The 21,970-nt window shown below is 44.3% G+C and overlaps 1 protein-coding gene and 1 long non-coding RNA gene across 8 annotated transcripts in view; both read right to left on the minus strand.

Moving 5' to 3' along the window:
• LOC308460701 overlaps window positions 1-21,970 on the minus strand; it is a 286,341-nt gene that overhangs the window by 221,860 nt on the left and 42,511 nt on the right. The window lies entirely within an intron of this gene.
• Window positions 1-21,970, minus strand: part of PCGF2 (polycomb group ring finger 2) — a 43,468-nt gene that overhangs the window by 7,140 nt on the left and 14,358 nt on the right. For 2 of the 7 annotated variants that reach the window (XM_080976863.1, XM_080976864.1), the window contains exons 2-9: window positions 12,010-12,152; window positions 11,493-11,589; window positions 7,185-7,240; window positions 6,713-6,763; window positions 6,473-6,581; window positions 4,106-4,154; window positions 3,192-3,290; window positions 1,981-2,061 (exon numbers count right to left, since the gene is read on the minus strand). In XM_080976863.1, the coding sequence (XP_080832989.1) occupies window positions 1,981-2,061; window positions 3,192-3,290; window positions 4,106-4,154; window positions 6,473-6,581; window positions 6,713-6,763; window positions 7,185-7,240; window positions 11,493-11,589; window positions 12,010-12,121 (654 nt within the window). In that variant the 5' untranslated portion in view covers window positions 12,122-12,152. The other 5 variants (XM_080976867.1, XM_080976866.1, XM_080976862.1 and 2 more) reach the window with 5 other exon arrangements.

A 21,970-nucleotide genomic window follows, 5' to 3' on the forward strand; every position in this document is an offset into this window, starting at 1 on the left:
CGAACTGCTAGGTTGGCAGGAGCAGGGACTGAGCAACGGGAGCTCACCCCGTCGCAAGGATTCGAACCACCGACCTTCTGATTGGCAAGTCCTAGGCTCTGTGGTTTAACCCACAGCGCCACCCACGTCCCACCTGCAACCATTTTACTCCCCTTTTAAACCCCCCTTTTTATATGCACCAAGACAGAAGGACACATTGATGATAAAATGGCTGTTAAAACTAACAGGGACTTAGCCGAGAGGGCAAAACTGGCATGTTTTACCAGAGAAAGGTCATTGTTAACATTTGTTAAAGATTGAAGTCTTATACAAACTCGCAACATATGAACAACTTGCATATAAATGCAGACTTGCCATGGACCAATTCAATGATATGTGGAATCCATTCTTGCAAATACTGTAATAGGTTAAGATTTGGTAAAGTACAATAACAACTTTAGAAAGCATAAAGTTTTGGGGCTTTTTCCCCGTCCCCCCATTATTTTCCCTTCTACACGGGTGCTATTTCTCTTTCTCTTTTTCTCTTTTTTATTTGTGTCTCATCATGCTCAGCACACATATAATTATGTACTTTTTGAACTTGCTCAATAAAGATGTCTAAAAAATAAAAATAAAAGATTGGAAACCTCTCATAGACTTTCTGCGTAAAAAAGAAAATGAAATAATAGCACCTGGATTTGAGGACTGAAGATAATGTTTGATTATAGAAAGTGGCTTTCTCAAGTGTTAGATTGGATTGGACGAAGTGATTATTGTTTTCATACAGCGGACAGATGAAGAATTGGACATTATTTATTTTTTACTTCTCTATTTCCTCTCTCCTCCTCCCCCTCCCCCACGCCTTTTTGTGTTTTTATTGTATCTATATAAAAGTCTTGGTTGGTTAAAAAAAGGGAAAAGATATTAAGTTTTATTCTTTTCTCTACAAACCTTAATAACATTTTTTTAAAAAAGACTATTTCCTTTCCTCTACTCTAACTTCTTCCTCCAGATATGAGGGCCAACGTAACATTTTCAATTCTTAAAGGTAAAGGTAAAGGGACCCCTGACCATTAGGTGCAGTCGTGGCTGACTCTGGGGTTGTGGCGCTCATCTCGCTTTCTTGGCCGAGGGAGCCGGTGTACAGCTTCTGGGTCATGTGGCCAGCATGACTAAGCCGCTTCTGGCGAACCAGAGCAGCGCACGGAAACGCTGTTTACCTTCCCGCCGGAGCAGTATCTATTTATCTACCTGCACTTTGACGTGCTTTCGAACTGCTAGGGTGGCAGGAGCAGGGACCGAGCAACGGGAGCTCACCCCATCACGGGGATTCGAACCACCGACCTTCTGATCGGCAAGTCCTAGGCTCTGTGGTTTAACCGACAGTGCCACCCCCATCCTAAATCCCAAATGCTAATTTGGCATTTGTTTTCATTGTTGTTTTCAGATGTAACAAACAAGACGTACCCTTCCATCCCACTTGGTGGGTTCTGAATGGAAGATACACTTGCTCCTCGTTCTCAAATGAGTTCTGTCTCAGACCTTGAGCCAACTTGGGTCACAACTCAAATTTCCTCTGCTTTTATTTGTCTCTTATGAATCTACGGAATGCTGCCTTACCATGAATGAAGCTGTTGGTCCATCTTGCTCAGTCTGTACCAGGGTTTCCCAAGCTGGACTACAATACCCATCATCCCTGACCGCTGGTCCTGCTAGCTAAGGATGATGGGAGTTGTAGTCCAAAAACAGCTGGAGACCCATGTTTGGGTAACACTGGTCTATACGAAGGTACAGCGGCTCTCAGGGGTTTCAGACAAGAGTCTTTCACTGGAGATGTTGCTATGTCAGTGCTGACAACACTGAACTAAATGAACCAACGGTCTGACTCAGGACAAGACAGCTTCCTATGGCCATCTGTCATTTATGATCTAGTTGAGATTCCTGCATTGCAGGAAGCTGGGCTAGATCACCCTTAGGGGTCACTTCTCTCTACGCACTTACCCGTCGCCAAGGATAGATATAAGTTATGTCCATTAGGGTATAGTATTCCTTCAGAGGTTCATCTTCATAGAGAACTTCCACCTAACAGATTTAATAACACAAGTAAAGAAATTCTGAGTTACATGGCAGGCACAGATGAATAAGTACTGGGCACAGATTTAAGTCTCCTGAGCATCTTTCTCTCATATATATATATATATATATATATATATATATATATATATACATATATATATATACACACACACACACACACACACACACACACACTTTTATTAGATTTTCTGTTTTGCAATTTAGAATACTCTTTTAAACAATCTTAAAATAGCAGTGACTTCTCTTCTCTATCCATGGTTCATTCTGCATATCATAAATCCCTGCATATTTTACAAAAACTATACCAATCAGTATTCCATTATTACATCAACCAAAACTTATTTACACTGTTGAATTTATCTTAATGCTGCCATTCTTCTTTAAACATATGTTCTTCTTGTTCTCTTATTCTATGTATTAGGTCTGCAAGCTGCACATATTCAATCAGTTTAAGTTGCCATTCTTCTTTGCTTGGGACCTCGCTCATTTTCCATTTGGAGGCTAACAAAACACAGGCCGCAGTAGTGGGATACATAAATAACCTTTTTTTGACACCTGGGAATTTCTGTCTGAATTATCCCCAACAAAAAGGACTCTGGTTTTTTTTTCTTTTTTCCTTTTTTGAAAAGTACTTTCAAACATTTTTTTTAAATTTCATTATAGATTATATACTCTTTTATATACCCTTTTACCTTTTTACAGGTCGAAAGTCTCCTGAACATCTTCATCTTTGTTGCTGTTTTTTAAAGAAGTAATTTTCTAGCCCTTAAGCAGTAAAGAAAGTTTGAAAGCATATGTCCCTTCCCCTAACTAGAAGTAAACTAAATTACGCAGAGCAAGCAAACAGAGACATGTTTTCTCAATCTGCACAGTTCGTTTGGGTTTGGAATTTGGCAAACCTCTGTTGCTAAAAAAAACTATATAAGCCTTCAGAGCGAAGCCAGTTCTTCGGCAGGGAGAAAGCATGCACACTTAAAACGCTGTTTGCACATTTTGCTGTTTGCTTATTTTATAATGAGTGTGGAACTGGAGCTTCCTTGATGTGCAAATAGTTTTGAACATGCAGCATCGACCTTGGCCCGGGGAAAGTGCGATAGCATTTGATAGCAACTCACTTTGTATTTGCTGGGAACATCCATCTTGTTGCGGAGGAACTTAGCCAGGTGCATGATCGTCATAGCGGCAGGGCAACGGAGGAATCTCATGCTGTTCTTCTAGGGAGGAATATGAGAGAGAAAGCGAGGGAGGGAGGGGAGGGAGAGAGAGAAAGTGAGAGAAAAGGTTTTATTGGGAGAGGGCTAGGCAGCTGGAGCAGGCAGAGTCGTTGAAATATGTATTGAAGCAGCTGTAAATCTGCCAAAAGGCAAGGATACCGGGGAAGGGGGCAGGGGGAGGAGTCCGGGAAGGGTCAGAGGTCACAGGCAAAGGACACCCTTGCAATCTATATACCATTGGAGGGGGGAGGGAAAGCACAACATCTGTGGGGGGAGGGAGACAGAATCCGAAATTTAAAGAGAGGAAAGGAGAAAGTTGGAGTATATCCTAGCACAGCCACAGAAACAGGGAAAGGGACACAGCAAAGGTGAAAGCAGGCAGGAAAGTAAGATGGACTAAATAGAAAAGAAAAATTGAAAGCCAAATTGAGGGGAAAGGTTGGAGGTGGGAAGCAAGAGGAGGCAGTGTAGGGGGCTTTTGAGGTATTGAGCGCTAACTTGATTCATCATGATTTACGCCCAGAGGACATAAAAATCCTAATTAAGATTGGGGTGCCTTGCGATTGGTTCCTAAATATGAAATATTAATGGAAAGGGCCTCCCGGTTGGAGGACGACCACCTTGAGCCCCTGCACCTCTCACTTTAGAGATCACCACCTATGGAACAACTCTGGGATCCCAGCTCAGAGGACACGGCTTCCAGGCAGCCCTGAACCTCTTATTTTATGAATTCAATAATTTGAGGGCATGCAGGGGACATGGGATTCTCCCACATTTCTAAAGCATTATTCAAGGGCAGAAGCTACATAGCTCACCTTGTCTTTCTCTGTGTTCCCATTCTCAACAGTCCCTTTGTTTTCTTCTCTGAGAGAGAGAAATAGGGGGAATTAATGAAACACACACACACAAGAGGACGGACCAGTTTATCCAGGCCTCTGTGGGTCCAGAACTTTGGTTATTTCTGCACACTTCAGCCATATGTGGAAGATCACAAGGTCCCAGGAGCAGCCAGTAGAGTGGGGCAGAGCTATCCTCCTGTCAGCAGTGTTGCTGCAACTTACCTGGGCTCCAGATTGGCTTTGCTGTTGCACCCACACAACCCCAACCTCACCCACTGCTTCTGCAGTGCCGTGGTCAGGTGAGCAGCTTGGCAGCGCAACTTGAGCACACCTGTGTGGCACCGCTCCAGATATGGTTGGATTAGGATTCTTTCCCAGCAACAATCACTTCCAGCCTGCTTTGGAATTTGTATTGGTAGGGTGCTCATTTTAAAATGTTGCTTCACACCAAACTAGAACTCAGAAAGAGCAAGACTTCTTCTCTTTCTGCTAATATTTGAAGAGGTCAGGTTGTGGGGAAATGGGATGGACACGCTAGTACCAGCCACATTTTAAAAAATCTTGGGAGTTCTCCAGTGATTTCTAGGGGTACGTTTGACTTCTTTCTCCAGGAATATTTTACAATAACTTCTCAGAACGAAACAGAAAAGAACCTCTCCAGACAACAAGATGGTTCCTTCTGTTTTATCTCTGTGTCTCTCTTCCTCCCTCTGTCCCCTTTCCTGCTCTGCTGTCAGTCCCCACCAACATTCTGTACCACTGAGACTTTAAAAAGTGTTTGAGCTCCTTAGGTCTTCTGCACTGTTTATTCTCTGTTGCTGTTTTTCTTTTGTTTTCATAGTGCTCTTTTTATTATTATTCTGTGATAGGTATTGTTCTGTACAGTCGTACCTTGGAAGCCGAACACTTTGGCACCTGAACAAATCAGCTACCAAGCTATCGAAACCCAGAAGTGAGTTTTCAGGTTTTCGAACAATTTTTAGAACCCAAACATCTCCTGCAGCCAATTGAAAGCCACACTTTGGTTTTCAAATGGTTCCGGGAGTCAAAGGGACTCCTGGAACACATTCTCTTCAAAAACCAAGGTACCACTGTATTGTGATTTTAGCCTTCATTGTAAACTGTCCAAAGAACAATGCTGACTGAGCAATACAGAAGTGTAGGATGTAAGGGAATAAAATAATTAATTTGCAGCACATGTTCCCTAAGCCTAACCTCACCCAACAAGACCTTTAAGCCACAAGGGCGATTCCGTCTCCTGGTGGGTGCGGGGCAAATTAGATGCACACCTCTATTGCGATGTGCGTTTGCACTTGATCTCTGTTGCGCAGCTTATTAAAATCATGTTTTCATCAGCAATATCGTTCAACAGTAGTATAATGCAGATAGACTGCATCTACCCTGGGAGATTATAATACAGTGGTACCTCGGGTTACATACGCTTCAGGTTACATACGCTTCAGGTTACAGATTCCGCTAACCCAGAAATAGTACCTCGGGTTAAGAACTTTGCTTCAGGATGAGAACAGAAATCGCGCGGTGGCAGCGTGGCAGCAGCAGGAGGTCCCATTAGTGGTGCTTCAGGTTAAGAACAGTTTCAGGTTAAGTACGGACCTCCGGAACGAATTAAGTACTTAACCCAAGGTACCACTGTACATACATGCACACACATCTGATTCCTATACTGTCTTTCAATAACAAAGTTTCCTTCTCTTTGTCCTGGCCACATCCTTCTTATTGTATGATGTAACAAACAAACAAGCACGCAAATGAAAAGCAGTATCACATTATGAAAACTTTGATTGTTCCCTGCACAGGCCTAGACTTGTTTATTATTAAATCATATGTATCCATCGCATTTTCAGTAAGAATGCTCATGGTGACATATACAATGCCAAAACATAATGTTACACCACAAATACAATTAACATACAGTCGTACCTTTGTTGTCGAACGCCTTGCAACTTGAACGTTTTGGCTCCTGAACGCCGCTAACCCAGAAGTGAGTGTTCCGGTTTGCAAACTTTTTTTGGAAGCCAAACGTCCGACATGGCTTCCGCGGCTTCCGATTGAGTACAGGAAGCTCCTGCAGCCAATCAGAAGCCGCGCCTTGGTTTTTGAATGTTTTTGGAAGTTGAATGGACTTCCGGAACAGAATTCGTTCAACAACCAAGGTACGACTGTACGTAAGTGTGTGAGTGTAATACATACATTCTTTCAAAACATTAACCAAGCATAAATATATAAAATTTGTTAAAATATGTGTGTAGTAAAAAAAAACAACCCAGGGCAAATTAAGAAAATTAAGTGAAATTATTCCCCTCATATTTTTTTCTGTATTACCTGATTCCTTCATAGAACTCTATGGATAAGCTGACAATTTCATCGTCTGTCAGGTTCCCTTTCTCTTGTTCCGAAACTTCTCCCCGGTCTTCATTGGATCCATTAGGAACTAGACAAGCAAGCAATTGAGAGGAAAGGAGGAGACAGAGAAAAAATAAAGATCACACCTTTTTTGTGGGGTGTTTTTTTAAATGCATCACTGTTGACATGTACGAGGGAAATTCATGAGAAACGCCATACCATCTGCCAGAGGGTATGCTGCGTAGAAATCACGTCGCCTCTTCATTTCATCTGCAGGCAAAAGGAAACAGTTAATTCATTTATTAGCATTTCTATCTTTCACTTATTCTGCAGGTGGGGCTACACATCACAGTGAATAAATAAATGCATTCATGTTTAGCAACACGCTACCATATAATTATTCGTACATTTTAAATCACTGACTGAATGGAAAACAAATAAAAGAACTAGAATTAAATTTGCATTAGGACCAAAAGCACAACAGCCATAGTTTCGAAGACTATTTGTATTACTTAATGAGGTAATACTATAGTTGAGTATTTGGCCCTATTCTGCTCAGTTATTTATATACTGTTCATCAGCCCTATATAATAATCAGATGGCTTCTTTTTCTAACTGCATCAAAGCCAACGGAAGCAACTTCTTAAAAACAAAACAGAAAAACAGCCACAAAATCTGAACATGTTCACACCTTTGAAAAGTCCTGGTACCAGCTTGTAGACTATGTCCTGTAGGGTTTTATCTGATCTGAAACACGAGGAGAAAAAGATGGGTTAGCAAAGGTCAATTGCAAGGGGGAAAGTGGGGGAGAATATTAAAATCCCAATTCAAATTCATTTTTGCTGTTGATAATAACAGAAACATAGAGCAAGCCTCTCTTGCCCCAGCCCCAGCCCCACTGTACGGGCTTATTAAAACGAATAGCTACTCTGGTGCAATCCCCTCTGCAAACTGAACAGGAGGCATTGCAGCAAAGGCAGGAAGAAGAGGCTTAACATTTCAAAACACAGCGCTCACTATCTCTGTTGCTTAATCGGACTTAGGGTGTTCCAACACTTGCTGCAAAACCATTTTTTTTCCTCTTAGTGCCAAGACAACAGAAGAGTGCCTAACTTTAGAAGATAAGCCTTGAGCCCCAGCATCTCTCATGCAGCCAATTCAGGACCAAATTCAGAACTGAATATTTCAGAGGATCAGTTCAGTTGGTTAAGAGAGTGGCTATCAATAAAAGCTATTTTAAGCTACAGGTTTCCCAGTCCTGACCTACACTTTAGCCAAAGTTTTTTTCTTCGTGGTAATGGAACTTACAGCCCAGCCCACACCCCGTACCAGCCAGTCAGGAAGATTCATAGTTCACCCTTTCCTGCCGTGAGAAAACAATTATGCAAAATAAGCACATAATGAAAACTTGTTGTAAGTCACATAATGGGCAGGGGTGCCGGAGTTCAGGTGTTCTTGGCACCAAGTTTTGATTTCATTTAATGCACAGTTCCAGTGTTGCAGTACTATTAACTGCTGCTTTGATCTATTGATGAAACATATAAATGTGTCAAAACCCCTCTGAATTTGGATTTACTGGGGGTAAGGGAGGCAACACACAATTTTTTCTGTGTTGAACAGCATGCAGTTTGATTTAAAAGGCTGTGTGTGTGTGTGTGTGTGTGTGTACACACACCAGACAGTGTTTGTTTTAATTTACAGCGTCACAATCTTCACACCATTGGGCTGTCCTGAGCGCCCCCCCCCAATCCAATTTGGTAATGTTATTTATTACACATGCATATTGACTTTGTTTTGTGATTTATGGCAAGCTAATGAAAACAAGCTTTGTCCAGGGGCTGCGTGACTGGCAGCTAGGTTACAAGGAAAGCCATTATATTTGCTCGAGTCAATAAGACACTTAAGACATCCAGGACACCCTATTATTCCTGAGCTGCTATAAAGTGTGACGAGTCATGTCTCCGCAACAGAGCCCTGAAGCCACCTGTTGCAACCAAGGGGCCTGGTAAAATAAAATATAAAAAGCCTTTCCCCCCCCCAAAAAAATGCAATCATTCTAAGAAATCATTGGTGGGAAGGGAAGAGCAACCATGAACCACTGAGCCAATGCACTTTGCCATACTGCTGCCTATACAGCTCCTGCAAACCCAACCCATTCTTCCAATCCATAATAATAATAATAATAATAATAATAATAATAATACCCTGCCCATCTGGCTGGGTTTCCCCAGCCACTCTTGGTGGCTTCCAGCAAAATATTAAAATACAATAATTCATCAAATATTAAAAGCTTCCCTAAAGAGGGCTGCCTTCAGATGTCTTCTAAAAGTCATATAGTTGTTTATTTCCTTGACATCTGATGGGAGGGCGTTCCACAGGGCGGGTGCCACTACTGAGAAGGCCCTCTGCCTGGTTCCCTGTAACCTTACTTCTCACAGGGAGGGAACCGCCAGAAGGCCCTCGGAGCTGGACCTCAGTGTCTGGGCTGAGCGATGGGGGTGGAGACACTCCTTCAGGTATACTGGGCCGAGGCTGCTCTGCCCCTAGCAGAACATCAAAGCAACCCATCAAAGCATACCTGCTTCACAGATCAGTGCCTTATCAGTTTCCTTGTGAAATAAAGTAAAATACTGCCGTGTACTCCAGCATTGGGGCATACGCATGGCTTTTTAAACATCCTTCCTAAAAATCATAAAACTGCTTGGAGATTGGGGACATTCAGGGAAGCTGGAGAGGAAATCACAACTAATATACCCAGTACACCTGCTCTCAGTGGCACATTTGAAATCAATCAGAGGCTGCGGTCTCACCATGGGGTCGCTAAACCCCAGTGACATTTCGCTGCACTTTTAACCTGGCGCGTTTTCTCCCCTCTCGCATGCCTCTTTGCACTGGCAGCTCGCATCTGCCGGGTGGATGGGTGGGCGCATACATGCGTCTGGGAGCGCGGATGTTCGTGGGCCTAAGAGGAGAGGCTGGTGGGAACTCGGCTTGTAAATATTTTGCAGAACGCCTGAAGTGTTACTAGAGAAATTAATTTGCACAGCGCAGGAGCTAAAAATACAACCGTAGAGATGCATCTGTGAGAAGTCGCCTTCTTGGTTTCTATGCCAACCATCTGTAGAGTTCAGTAAGGTGCGTCTGGCTTCCCCCAAAATCCAGACTAACAAGGAAGCAGCCAGATAACCACTTCAAAGCCAAGCATTGCTGGGCGGGCTTACTTTTGGAAAAGAAACGTTTCATCAAAAAAAATGCAAAGCCACAAAGGCAGGAGAGTTGGTGATGGGGGTGGGTCTCAGTGCTCTGCTCAGCCCATTGACTCTCTTTCCAACTTGCTAAAGCTGAATAAATTGTGCAAAATCCATGAACGTGTGCAAATATTCTGCATTTTAATCTTGCATAGAGGCAGGCTCTCCGCGACACACAGCGGGTTTAAATTGACGCAGAATTGGGAAAAGCGTGACGCGTGCATGCCTCGGGCAGGAGGTTAATGCAAGAGCTCCAAGACAAATGGATCGATACATCATAAACCACAATCATACTCGGATTTAATAGTTCTTAGAGCTTCTTCAATAGCTTGCTCATCTGTGGTCCAAAGACTGTGGTCCAAAGACATTATCAGAGCCCATTAATTAGCAGTGCAGCTTTGCCATACAGAAATGCAGCCATTCGTCGCCCGATAGAGAAACACAGCCACGTTAGGCTGTGCATGTATTGGATCAGTGCCTGAAAGCAGTGACAGGCTGGGTGGGGGCCAAAAAACTGAGGCTGAATCCTAATAAGACAGGGTGTGCTGTGGGTTCGCTGGGGAGGAATTGGATCTTGCCAGCAGGCTGGACTCTTAACTCCCTCACATCCTGCATGCCAATTTAAAAAAAAATAATAATAATTTTTATTTGATTTTACAAATGTAGAATTATAACAATCCAAACTGCAGAACCATATCTAGAGATTTCTCCGAATCTCTGGACTTCCCACCTTCCCCTCCACGGGTCCTATTGTACACCTTCTCAAATGCATATTATTTCATAATCCATATTTTATATCTCTCCATATTGTCCATAGTATTGCTACATTACAAGTGTTATTAGAATCCGGCTAATGTTTTCATCTGCTTACAGTGGTCTCCTAGATAAGTTATAAATTTTTCCCATTTCTTATTAAAGTTTTGATCTACTTGGTTCCTGAGCTTTCCGGTCAGTTTTGCCATTTCAGCACAGTCCAACAGCTTCCTGCATGCCAAATTTGATAGGTAGGTTGGGCTGCCCACCTGTCAATCGCATGTCCCAATAACAGCAGGTGACCTGCTTTTGTCCTCACCTGCGGTTCAAGCCAACCGTCAGGTTTTGCCTAGCTCTGTGCAAGTCTCTTTAGGTCTAAGTGACAACCTCTCCACAGTTACAGACATTACAGCGCAAGCTCTAGCCCAGGGGTAGGCAACCTACGGCCCGGGGGCCAGATGCGGCCCAATCGCCTTCTCAATCCAGCCCGCGGACAGTCCGGGAATCAGCATATTTTTACATGAGCAGAATGTGCATCTCTGGGTTATTTGTGGGGCCTGCCTGGTGTTTTTACATGAGTAGAATGTGTGCTTTTATTTAAAATGCATCTGGGTTATTTGTGGGGCCTGCCTGGTGTTTTTACATGAGTAGAATGTGCCCTTTTATTTAAAATGCATCTCTGGGTTATTTGTGGGGCATAGGAATTCGTTCATTTTTTATTTATTTTTTTTCAAAATATAGTCCAGACCACCACGTGGTCTGAGGGATGGTGGACCGGTCCATGGCTGAAAAAGGTTGCTGACCCCTGCTCTAGCCGCTACATGCTGCTTCCATGTATATGAACCCATCCTTGGCTGCAGGGGTGCCAGATAGGGAGAGTCAAGGGACCTTGCCCCTCCCCCCGCTCCAATATTTTCAAGGTTACATGAGCACGTTGCTCGGCTACTTGTCTGACACAGATAACCGCCCCAGCTGACATATAAATGAATATGACATACCTGATGCTGAGCAGTGGCCTTGTTTTATGCACTTGGACATCGCACATCGGGCAGTATTTGTTCGTCTCCAGGTAACGGACGATGCAGGTTTTGCAGACTGTAAAGGAAAGAAGGCAACAGGGGTGGGAGGACAAAGTCACCACAGGGGAAGATTTACGACACAGTGGACAACAGCCATGGCTGGCCCTACCATGAGGCAAAGCCTCACAAGACTAACAGAACTGAACTTAGGAAGCCACATGGAGTGCCAAAATTCCAAGGCTTGATGGTCTCAGGTAATGCCTGTGTCTTGCTACTGCCTGGACTTTTTGGGGGGGGAAAGGCCCTGGTGGCAGAGGCAGCCAAGGGGGAAAGCATGGGATGCCACCCAGTCGATAGTGAGGAAAATGCCCTTTTCATATGCTCAAAGAGGGGTGATTATTGTTCTGCATATTTCAACAGCTGAAAAGAGAGCCCAGGGATGAGGCACGTATCCCATTAATCCTCAGGAGTTTCCAGATATGGTTTTAAAACTTACAAGAGTGTAAGCATTCCACAATGGTTGTGGCATCGATGAAGTAGCCTCCGCACAAAGCGCACATCAAGTGAGGGTTCAGCTCTGTGATTTTTATCCTGGTGGTCCTGTGCATTTTGGATCCTGAGAAGCTCAGCAGATCCCCTCTGGAAGAAGAAGGGGGGAAAAGACCCGGGGTAAGTAAGACAACCTCAGTCATGCTGAAAATCTGTGGCAATAGCCAAATATTTCAAACCAGGGTATCAGAGCAGGCTGCCAGAAACTGTGCGAATTGAAGTTCTCCTAGGGGCAGTGATGGGTATCAACTGTGCTTTTTTTAATGTGCATATATATATATATATATATATATATATATATATTTGTGCTCTATACAGGTTATTCAGGTTGCATCATTTATTAAGCTGCCTCTGAAGAATAATAAAGAATTCTGCACATAAAAGAAGGAGTCACTGAAACCCAGACCACAGAAAAAGCTTGTGCAGTTCCTCGCTCTCTGGTTTTTGGAGACCTCACCCGATATTGCTCATACACTTTCAGAGCAATACCATGCCCTGAAGTGAAAAGAGGGTGTTTTTTTCAATCTTGACTTGGGATGCTATCTTCTCTACACCTGTATGCATAGTGCTGTCACAGTCTGTACATGAATCTTGGTATACTTGACTATCAAATGCAGACTGCAAACCATCTGGGGAACGAACAAGCTCTTTCCATATTGTATCCTGAGTAGTGCCATCAGATACAATAGGGATGGGATATAGTAGTCCTTGCAGTCCCCAGAGCTGGGGGGCATGCAAACCACATTACTCACTGAGGTTTTTCAATTCCCAGAGGACCAATACAAAAAGTCGCTGTGTATAATGGTGTCATAGAAAATTATTTTTAAAACCCTACCTTTTCTTCCAAAAAAGGAAGCCCAAGGAATCTAAATAAATCCATAAAATAAAAAATGCAATGCACAGAGTATATAATCTGACAGAATTTTGACCTTTTGGGCACTATAATGTAGCAGACTGCAAACATACACCAATTGCAAGCCCCACACGTGTTCAGGCTAAGTAATATCTCCTGCTAGGAAAGTAGCTTGCCAAATCCACTGGCATGGGGAAGGGGTAGTCTAGGTGACAGCAAGTTAAATTAACTTTTGTAAGCATTTGCGAGACTAGGGGAGCCTCTCTTCCTGACTCAAATGCGTCATTGAGGTGCCAGATGAAGAGTATCATAAAATACTTATTCTAAAGCTGATCTGGCACAATTTTGAAAACAAGGAGATGCTTTTTCTAGAGCGTTGATCACTAGCTAAACTGAATAGGGATGAAAAATCCATCCTTGATGGATTTTTGGTGCTCCATTAACATTAACCCAAGGGCACTAGCTCACTGCTGATATGCAATCAACTCTTGTGCCACACCTTTTCAAAGACCACCCCTGCATCCGTAAGGGCAAAAAAGTGCACCCCACCCCCAGAAGACCCTGCAATGTTGCCAGATGCTGTGGCTACAACTTCAGATTGTGTGCTGTGTTTCTTTCCCACATCCGCATATGGTAACAGTAAAAGAACCCTGAACGGTTAAGTCCAGTCTAAGGTGACTATGGGGTTGCGGCGCTCATCTTGCTTTCAGACCGAGGGAGCTGGCATTTTTCCACAGACAGCTTTCCGGGTCAAGTGGCCAGCATGACTAAACCACTTCTGGTGCAACAGAACACTGTGACGGAAACCAGAGCGCAAGGAAACACCGTTTACCTTCCCACCTCAGTGGTGCCTGTTTATCTACTTGCACTGGCGTGCTTTCGAACTGCTAGGTTGACAGGAGCTGGGACAGAGCAATGGGAGCTCACCCCGTCGCGGGGATTCGAACCGCCGACCTTCCAATTGGCAAGCCCAAGAGGCTCAATGGTTTAAACCATAACACCACACACGTCCCATATTGAACAGAGGATGGCTTAAAGTTGGGCCATTTGGTAAATTTGGCTGTCGGGCACAGTAACAATCACATAGCCTTCCATTGTTCCCCGGATTCAGACCGATACATTCTCCTTTGGCGATCACTCGTAGCCGAGTAAGATTGCCTTCCATAAACACGGTTTATATCCCACCCCAGGTCTGCCATTTTGTTTGTTCTTCTGCCGTACTTCTCTTCATATTCTTCCTATCTTTTTAAAAAATGTATTTGAAAAAGAAAGTTGGTTTTCCCCCCCATACTGACTAAAACAAAACCCTATGGCAAGTCTGAAAGTAATTATACAGAACCCTAGAGCCAGTCCTCTCATTAGTCAGAGTAAGGCAACTGCCTCGGGCATCAAGTCCTGGGGGGCGGCAACAGCTCTGCGGCTGTTCTTCTCAGCCCCTACCCTAAGCTGTTCCCCTCTGCTGGAGGACAGGGCTGTTTGTGCCCCCCAGGCTATATTGCCCATCCTAAACAAGCCTCCTGCCCCCTCATCCGTATTGAGGAAATATTCAACTGGCTTCTCTACATGAAATGGGGAGGGGAGGGCATCATATTGTCCTTTGCCTCAGGCAGCCAACTGTTTTGGGCCATCCCTGGGCCCAGTCAACACGACATAATGGAATAATTGTACAGAAACAAATAAGGCTTGCAGATCCCCTGAACACAGTCTGCTTGGGGGGGCCAGTAAGGGAAGGGCCCCATAAGGCTTATGTAGCCTTACCAGATTAACATTTAAGCCTCTGGATAGGGTCTGCCTCCCCTTCTGCCATAACCTTTCTATGGCACCTTGCCATGGCAGGTGCCTTAATAACAACTTCACGTGTGACCCCCCCCCCCCCGCTCGTATTGGGGACCCCTTCATGCACCACAAATAGGCACTATTTCTGCAAAACAACAACACCACATCAAGGGGGACCCACAGCTTCTGTGGATCAAGGCCTCCAGTTTAAAATGGGGAAGGGGGAAATAACAGGGGTGTCGAAACATTTTCGAAAGCATCCCTCTCGATATTAAAATGCAAAGAAGAAAATAAGTTGTTTTCTCCTTTGTGGCTGATGAAGAAAATTAGTGGCATGTCGGGTGTTTTCAAGGATGGGGAAAAGGGAAATAGGCCTTTTCTCCCCCCCCCCCTTCTCTGTTTCTTCTAGGAAATGCAGCCTCGTTTTATACAATGAAATGTAGGAAGGGTTTAAAGGAAGGGGGAGGAATCCTGTGATTATAGTTCTCCCTCTTTTCCTCTCTACTATATAGGGCTGAATATATACAATAGGAGACATTAGAAGCCACAACCCCTCCTGGCTCACCGAGGCAGCTTTTCTGTTTCCATAGTAACGCCTATACTTGGCAAGAAGCCAGATTATTATTGCAACTACCCAAGGTGGAGGTGGGAAAAAAAGAGGGGAAGGAAGGAGGAGGAAGATGGGGAAAGCAAGCAATGAAAAAAAAAAGAAAGAAATGCCACACCGGCATGGCGTTTGCAAATTGGTTTGAAACCCACATCGTTTCTGGGCCAGGACGATCCCTACCACCACCCAAAACAAAGGATAAAATGCCCCCTCAGATCCATGTTATGGAAATCATCCAGATAACTAGTTGAATTTTACATCAGCAATGGTGGCAGAAGTGAAGCCCTATTTCATTTCAAGGCTTTTGGGCTTCCAGATGTTTGCTAGTCTCTAACAATCGTCAGGCCCAGGCATAATCCAGAAATATCTGGAGGGTCACAGATTCCTCAGAGCCCAGCTCTTTGCAAAAGGGGCGCACCATTCTCATATTGCTTTAAAAAATATTTTCAGGTCTGCTGATGAAAAGCAAAAACTGCTCGGGACAGAAGTCAACCTTTTCTCCCTATACCTGAGAGGCATAAGAGAAAGGAAAGCTGAATAAGGGATAAGCAGCCCTAACAGATGGGGGAGCAATTATTTTGCTCGCTCTGTCGGTTTCAACAGCAAAAGGTCTGGATATGAAATTCGATGGAGGCGACCGTCTCAGGTTTCATCAAGGAAACCAGCTTGTTAAAAAACAGCTTCCTCTCCACACCACTCCTGCTAGGCCAAGTTTTGGGATTCTTTAAACCGCCAACAAGCCAGCATTGCCACAAACATAGGCGCACATGCTAATTTAGGGGAGAGAGGTGAGGAAAGGAAAGGATGTTTTGAGTCTCTCTCTCTCATACACGCGTTTTGCTTTGATTCATTATGATACACATATCCATTTTTATTTACTCATCGCCCCCAACCTCATTTGCCCCCTGCAATTTTCTAGGGGCACACAGAGGACACCACTGGGAGAATCTCTTTATGTGCCTTTTACTTGCCATTCACTTGCTATTGTCATTCACTTAGCTATTAAATTGCCCCTTGCAGCTTCCAGAGGGTGGGGAAACTTAGTATGTGCCACATTTTCACTTTGTGTGGAGAACCTAAGAAAAAGTGCAAGAGAATTTGCCATCCTTTCCCCCTCCCGGAGCCTAAATCTAAGAGATATCGTCACTGGTTCCATGGCAGTCCCTTCCGCTTCTTAAAGAAGTTCCTCAAAGGGTCTTTTCCAACTGGATCTCTTGCCCTTCCACCTTTTTTGGGTTTTTTCCCCTTTACATTAAAAAAAAAAAAAAAACTTTTCTCACAGGACAGCTTTCCTTCCAAAACCTGGTCTAAATTTGTTTCCGTAAACATAAATTAGTATATGTACATTTAATGTACATTTGCGCCATGGGCCCAAAGTCAGCCTGAGACTTTTTGCTACCTGAGGTGAGGAACAAGATGGCACTCACATATTCCATGCATGGCATGTGCCCACGGTGTTGCCTGTTAGGGCTGGTCCTGCATGGGCCTGTGCTCAAAGTCCGCCACAAAATGAAGGAAGAAATTGTAAATTTCTAAATAATTCTAAATAATTATTATTATAATTATTATAATTCTAAATAATAATAATTCTTATTATTTATTGTTTATACCCTGCCTATCTGGCTAGGTTTCCCCAGGCACTCTGGGCAGCTTCCAGCAAAAAAATTAAAAGTACATTAAAACATTACAAGTACAATAAGGGTTTCCTGCACCCTTCTTTATCCTTTTCCCTAAACTTTTTACAAAGAGGGCCAGATTTAATGAAGTGAAGGGCCGTGAGGGACGACCTAAGGGCCAACCAAAGAGTTGTTAACCTTTTTTTAGAATCAAAGTTGTTGAGGTTTTTTCAGGATTTGACCCCAGGAAATAAACTGCCACAAGGGCCGGATTAAACCGACTGGCCAAAATGAACTTTGGACATGCCTGCCTTGGGAAAATAAGAGCCATGTTAAGAAAGCTGCCGTTGTCTTCTTCAGAGTAAGCCATAGGTTGGGGGGTGGACAGGAATTAGCAAAATCCCACAACCATTGGAAATAGAGTTTATAAAGAGACATTAACTTTCATGACAAAGAGAGGGCAAAGGAACTCTCTCTCTCTCTCTGTGTGTGTGTGTGTGTGTGTGTGTGTGTGTGTGTGTTGTTTTTCTTTAAAAAAAGTGTTCTTGGTAACAAATTTCAGATCAACTGAAGTTAAATCCCCATACTGGGCTCTCATGAATGGTCAAAAACATAAAATCGATTACCAAAAACAAGCAGCAAACCATGGGCGAAAGTAAACCTGGTGCTTGAATTGTAAAGGGAGAGGTAGGGGTCCCTTACAGAAACCCACAGACCCCACTTTCTGACTCCTACCCCATAGTTTATCTAAACTACAGTTCCCATGTAACTTTTAAAAAAAAGAAATTAAGGGGCCATAAAGGGCAGAGAGTCCCGCTCCGTACCCTCCCTATAATATAAGAACTGCCCAAAAGCAGGGAGTGAGGGGTTTTGTGACAAGTCTGCAAAACACAATATAGGCACACTTATTTCCACCACTGCCACGTGCATTCCCAGGTTTAAAAGGAGTAATAATAATAATAATTTATTATTTTACCCTGCCTATCTGGCTGGGTTTCCCCAGCCACTCTGGGCGGCTCCCCACAGAATATTAAAAAACACGATAAAACATCAAGCATTAAAAACTTCCCTAAACAGGGCTGCCTTCAGATATATTCTAAAAGTCATGTAGTTGTTTATCTCCTTGACATTTGATGGGAGGGCATTAAACAAGGTGGGCGCCACTACCAAGAAGGCCCTCTGCCCTATGCTACAAGCACACATGCTTTCATCCCTCTTTTCCCTCCAATGTCTAGCTTTAAAATTATTATTTTTTTAAAAAAATAACAAGCACAAAAAAATAGCTTAACTTGAAGGGTTGGAGGGGAAACAAAGAAAGAGAGACACACAGCCAATGATTTTTTTTTTGAAAAAATAATAATAAATCACAAACCCATCTTCCTTTCAGAGGGTGGTATTCAGACTTAAGTTTTGCTCAGAGTAGTTCCACGCGAATTCATTTTGTCCATTAATTTCAATGGGTCTACTCTGATGGAATGGGACACGGGTGGCGCTGTGGGTTAAACCACTGAGCCTAGGACTTGCCAATCAGAAGGTCAGCGGTTCGAATCCCCACAATGGGGTGAGCTCCCGTTGCTCGATCCCTGCTCCTTCCAACCTAGCAGTTTGAAAGCACATCAAAGTGCAAGTAGATAAATAGGTACCGCTCTGGCGGGAAGGTAAACGGCATTTCCGTGCGCTGCTCTGGTTCACCAGAAGCGTCTTAGTCATGCTGGCCACATGACCCGGAAGCTGTACGCTGGCTCCCTCGGCCAGTAAAGCGAGATGAGTGCCGCAACCCCAGAGTCGGCCACAACTGGACCTAATGGTCAGGGGTCCCTTTACCTTTACCTTTACTCTGATGGAAACATAGTTGAATACCACCCATCGTTTCATGGGAACCTATCAGCCACGAACATACAGGTCCCGAAGACCGGAAGCTGCGATAGCTCAGTCGGCAGACTCCTAATATCAGGGTCTTGGGTTCGAGCCCCGCATGGGACAGAAGATTGTTGGGCTAGATGACCCTTGGGTTCCCTTCCAACTCTACTGCTTCTCCTGCTCCTAACCCCCTAAATGTTATTTGCCACATACACATTTTCCATTCCGCAATTTCCTTGGGGGACACAGACACCCCACCTCGCCCATGAGCTCTTCCCCTCCCCGCTTCACAATTATCTCTCCCCCCCCCCCCAGCTTTCCCCTAATTTCACTTAATAGGAACAGCAAAGAAGGAATGGCGGGCTGGCTTCCTCCCTTCACAGCATCAACAAAGTGGCTCTCTCCATTGCATTCTCAGGTGATGTTACATTTCCTGATTGGTGTAAGGCAGCAAGCCAGTTTCTATAGTTACATGGCTGCTCCAGATGGCAGGATGCCAGCACCGGAGAGAAATCCAGCCGATTACATTGCATCTTTGTGGTCCTGAAACGCAATTCCCCTATCTGGTACCCTTGGGAACCCCCCTATTCTCCAGATTGTGTGTCTTTCCCCTTCCCTCCCTCCACATTTTTATTTTCTGGGAGAGGTCTGCTTTTGCAATCTATTCTCTTCCTGGCCGCCCCCCTCCTCTCCTCCTTCACGGCAAGAAATTCGCTCCTTCCATCTGCAAATGCTGTCAAAGGGAGCAGGCAAGGAAACTGAGAAGGGGCGGTCCGGTTTACTGCAAAGAGTTTTAGTAAAGGCCCATCAGTTCTCGGAACCGTTGACACGCTGGAATTGTGACAAAGAACATGCAATTGCAACAGATGCACTTAAAAGAAAAAAATGTACCTGAACATGTACAGAATGCCACTCTTGATTATCATAACTAGCTCCCCATTATCTCAAATTCAGAGGAAAGGGCTTCAAAGTGAGCCCTGAACATAGAATTGCATTGTTGGAAGGGACCCTGAGAATCACCCCTTGCAATGAAGGAAAATGCAGCTGTCCCTTACGGAGATCAAACCTGCAACCTTGGCATTATCAGCACCATGCTCTAACGAGTAGGCAAACTAAGGCCCATGGGGCAGATCCGGCTCAATTGCCTTCTAAATCCGGCCCACAGACAGTCCGGGAATCAGCGTGTTTTTACATGAGTAGAATGTGTGCTTTTATTTAAAATGCATCTCTGGGTTATTTGTGGGGCCTGCCTGGCGTTTTTACAAGAGTAGAATGTGTGCTTTTATTTAAAATGCATCTCTGGGTTATTTGTGGGGCATAGGAATTCGTTCATCCCCCCCCAAAAAAAAAATATATAGCCCAGCCCCCCACAAGGTCTGAGGGACAGTGGACCAGCCCCCTGCTGAGAAAGTTTGCTGACCCCTGCTCTAACCAATTGAGCTATCCAGCTTACTAGGCTCAGAACTTCTATGGGGATATATGAGGTGTTAGGGGAGGGATAGTATAGTGAAAGACATATTGTGCTCCTCTGAGGGTAGTTTGTCCACCCCACTCTCTCTCACCTGTGCTCTCACCTGTGGCTCTCATCTCTGGCTCCTGGGAGCTGCCAGTACGTTTCCAGGCACAATTCAAAGTGTTGGTGCTGACCTTGAAAACCTTAAACGGCCTCGGCCCAGTATACCTGAAGGAGCGTCTCCACCCCCATCATTCTGCCCAGACACTGAGGTCCAGCTCCGAGGGCCTTCTGGCGGTTCCCTCACTACGAGAAGTGAAGTTACAGGGAACCAGGCAGAGGGCCTTCTCAGTAGTGGCACCCGCCCTGCAAAACGCCTTCCCGTCAGATGTCAAAGAGAAAAACAACTACAGTGGTACCTCGGGTTAAGTACTTAATTCGTTCCGGAGGTCTGTTCTTAACCTGAAACTGTTCTTAACCTGAAGCATCACTTTAGCTAATGGGGCCTCCCACTGCTGCCACGGAGCACAATTTCTGTTCTCATCCTGAAGCAAAGGATGGTACTATTTCTGGGTTAGCGGAGTCTGTAACCTGAAGCGTCTGTAACCTAAAGCATCTGTAACCCGAGGTACCACTCTATCAGACTTTTAGAAGACATCTGAAGGCAGCCCTGTTTAGGGAAGCTTTTAATGTTTAATAGACAATTGTATTTTAATATTTTGTTGGAAGCCACCCAGAGCAGCTGGGGAAATCCAGCCACCCAGAGCGGCTGGGGAAACCCAGCCAGATGGGCGGGGTATAAATAATAAATTATTATTATTATTATTATTATTATTATTATTATTTAGCATGCAACAGCAGCCGCACCCAGGGAATGGCTTCGACTGGCCGGCTAAACCAGGTGAGGGTAGCCAATGGGTCCAAAAACCCTTGATGAGTTAGATTTGCCCTGCATGCGAAGACGAGAAGGGGGGGGGGTCTTGTCGTCTGGGCAACCCAGGACCTCCATACACACTGCCCAGGCTTGTGCCCTGGGGAGGTCACTTTGCAGCGGTTTGACTTCACCCCCTGAGGCGCACTCCATTGTCTCTCGAGTCCTTTTATTGTTGGGGGGGGCTCTTTCTCCCAATACATGGGAGAAGGAGGTTTGCGTGTGAAGACTGTTTTTTCTCAGCCCTCACACATCTGGATTTAGGGGTCGGGGCTTAAGAGCATGTTGCCTGAGCACCGCTCTTTTATTTCTTAAATGGAAATTAAACGCTGGAAAGAAGCCAGCCAGCCAGCCTGCCAGTGCAAGCTAGTTTTAATAAAATCCTCATGCTAGAAATCAAGACCTCATTCGGGCTACATGGAAATATCTGTTTTTCTCTCTCTAAGGACACCCAACAAGTAACATTAATTACGCGTCACATATACATACATATATGCTACAAACCCACATGATACATACTGTATTTTTTGCTCTATAAGACTCACTTTTTCCCTCCTAAAAAGTAAGGGGAAATGTGTGTGCGTCTTATGGAGCGAATGCAGGCTGCGCAGCTATCCCAGAAGCCAGAACAGCAAGAGGGATCGCTGCTTTCGCTGCGCAGCGATCCCTCTTGTTGTTCTGGCTTCTGAGATTCAGAATATTTTTTTCCTTGTTTTCCTCCTCCAAAAACTAGGTGTGTCTTATGGTCTGGTGCGTCTTATGGAGTGAAAAATACGGTGCATGACGTAACTTCTAGTCTATGAGACTTTCCC

This window comes from Podarcis pityusensis, assembly GCF_964106645.2.
Source record: "Podarcis pityusensis genome assembly, chromosome: 13".
NCBI lineage: Eukaryota > Metazoa > Chordata > Lepidosauria > Squamata > Lacertidae > Podarcis > Podarcis pityusensis.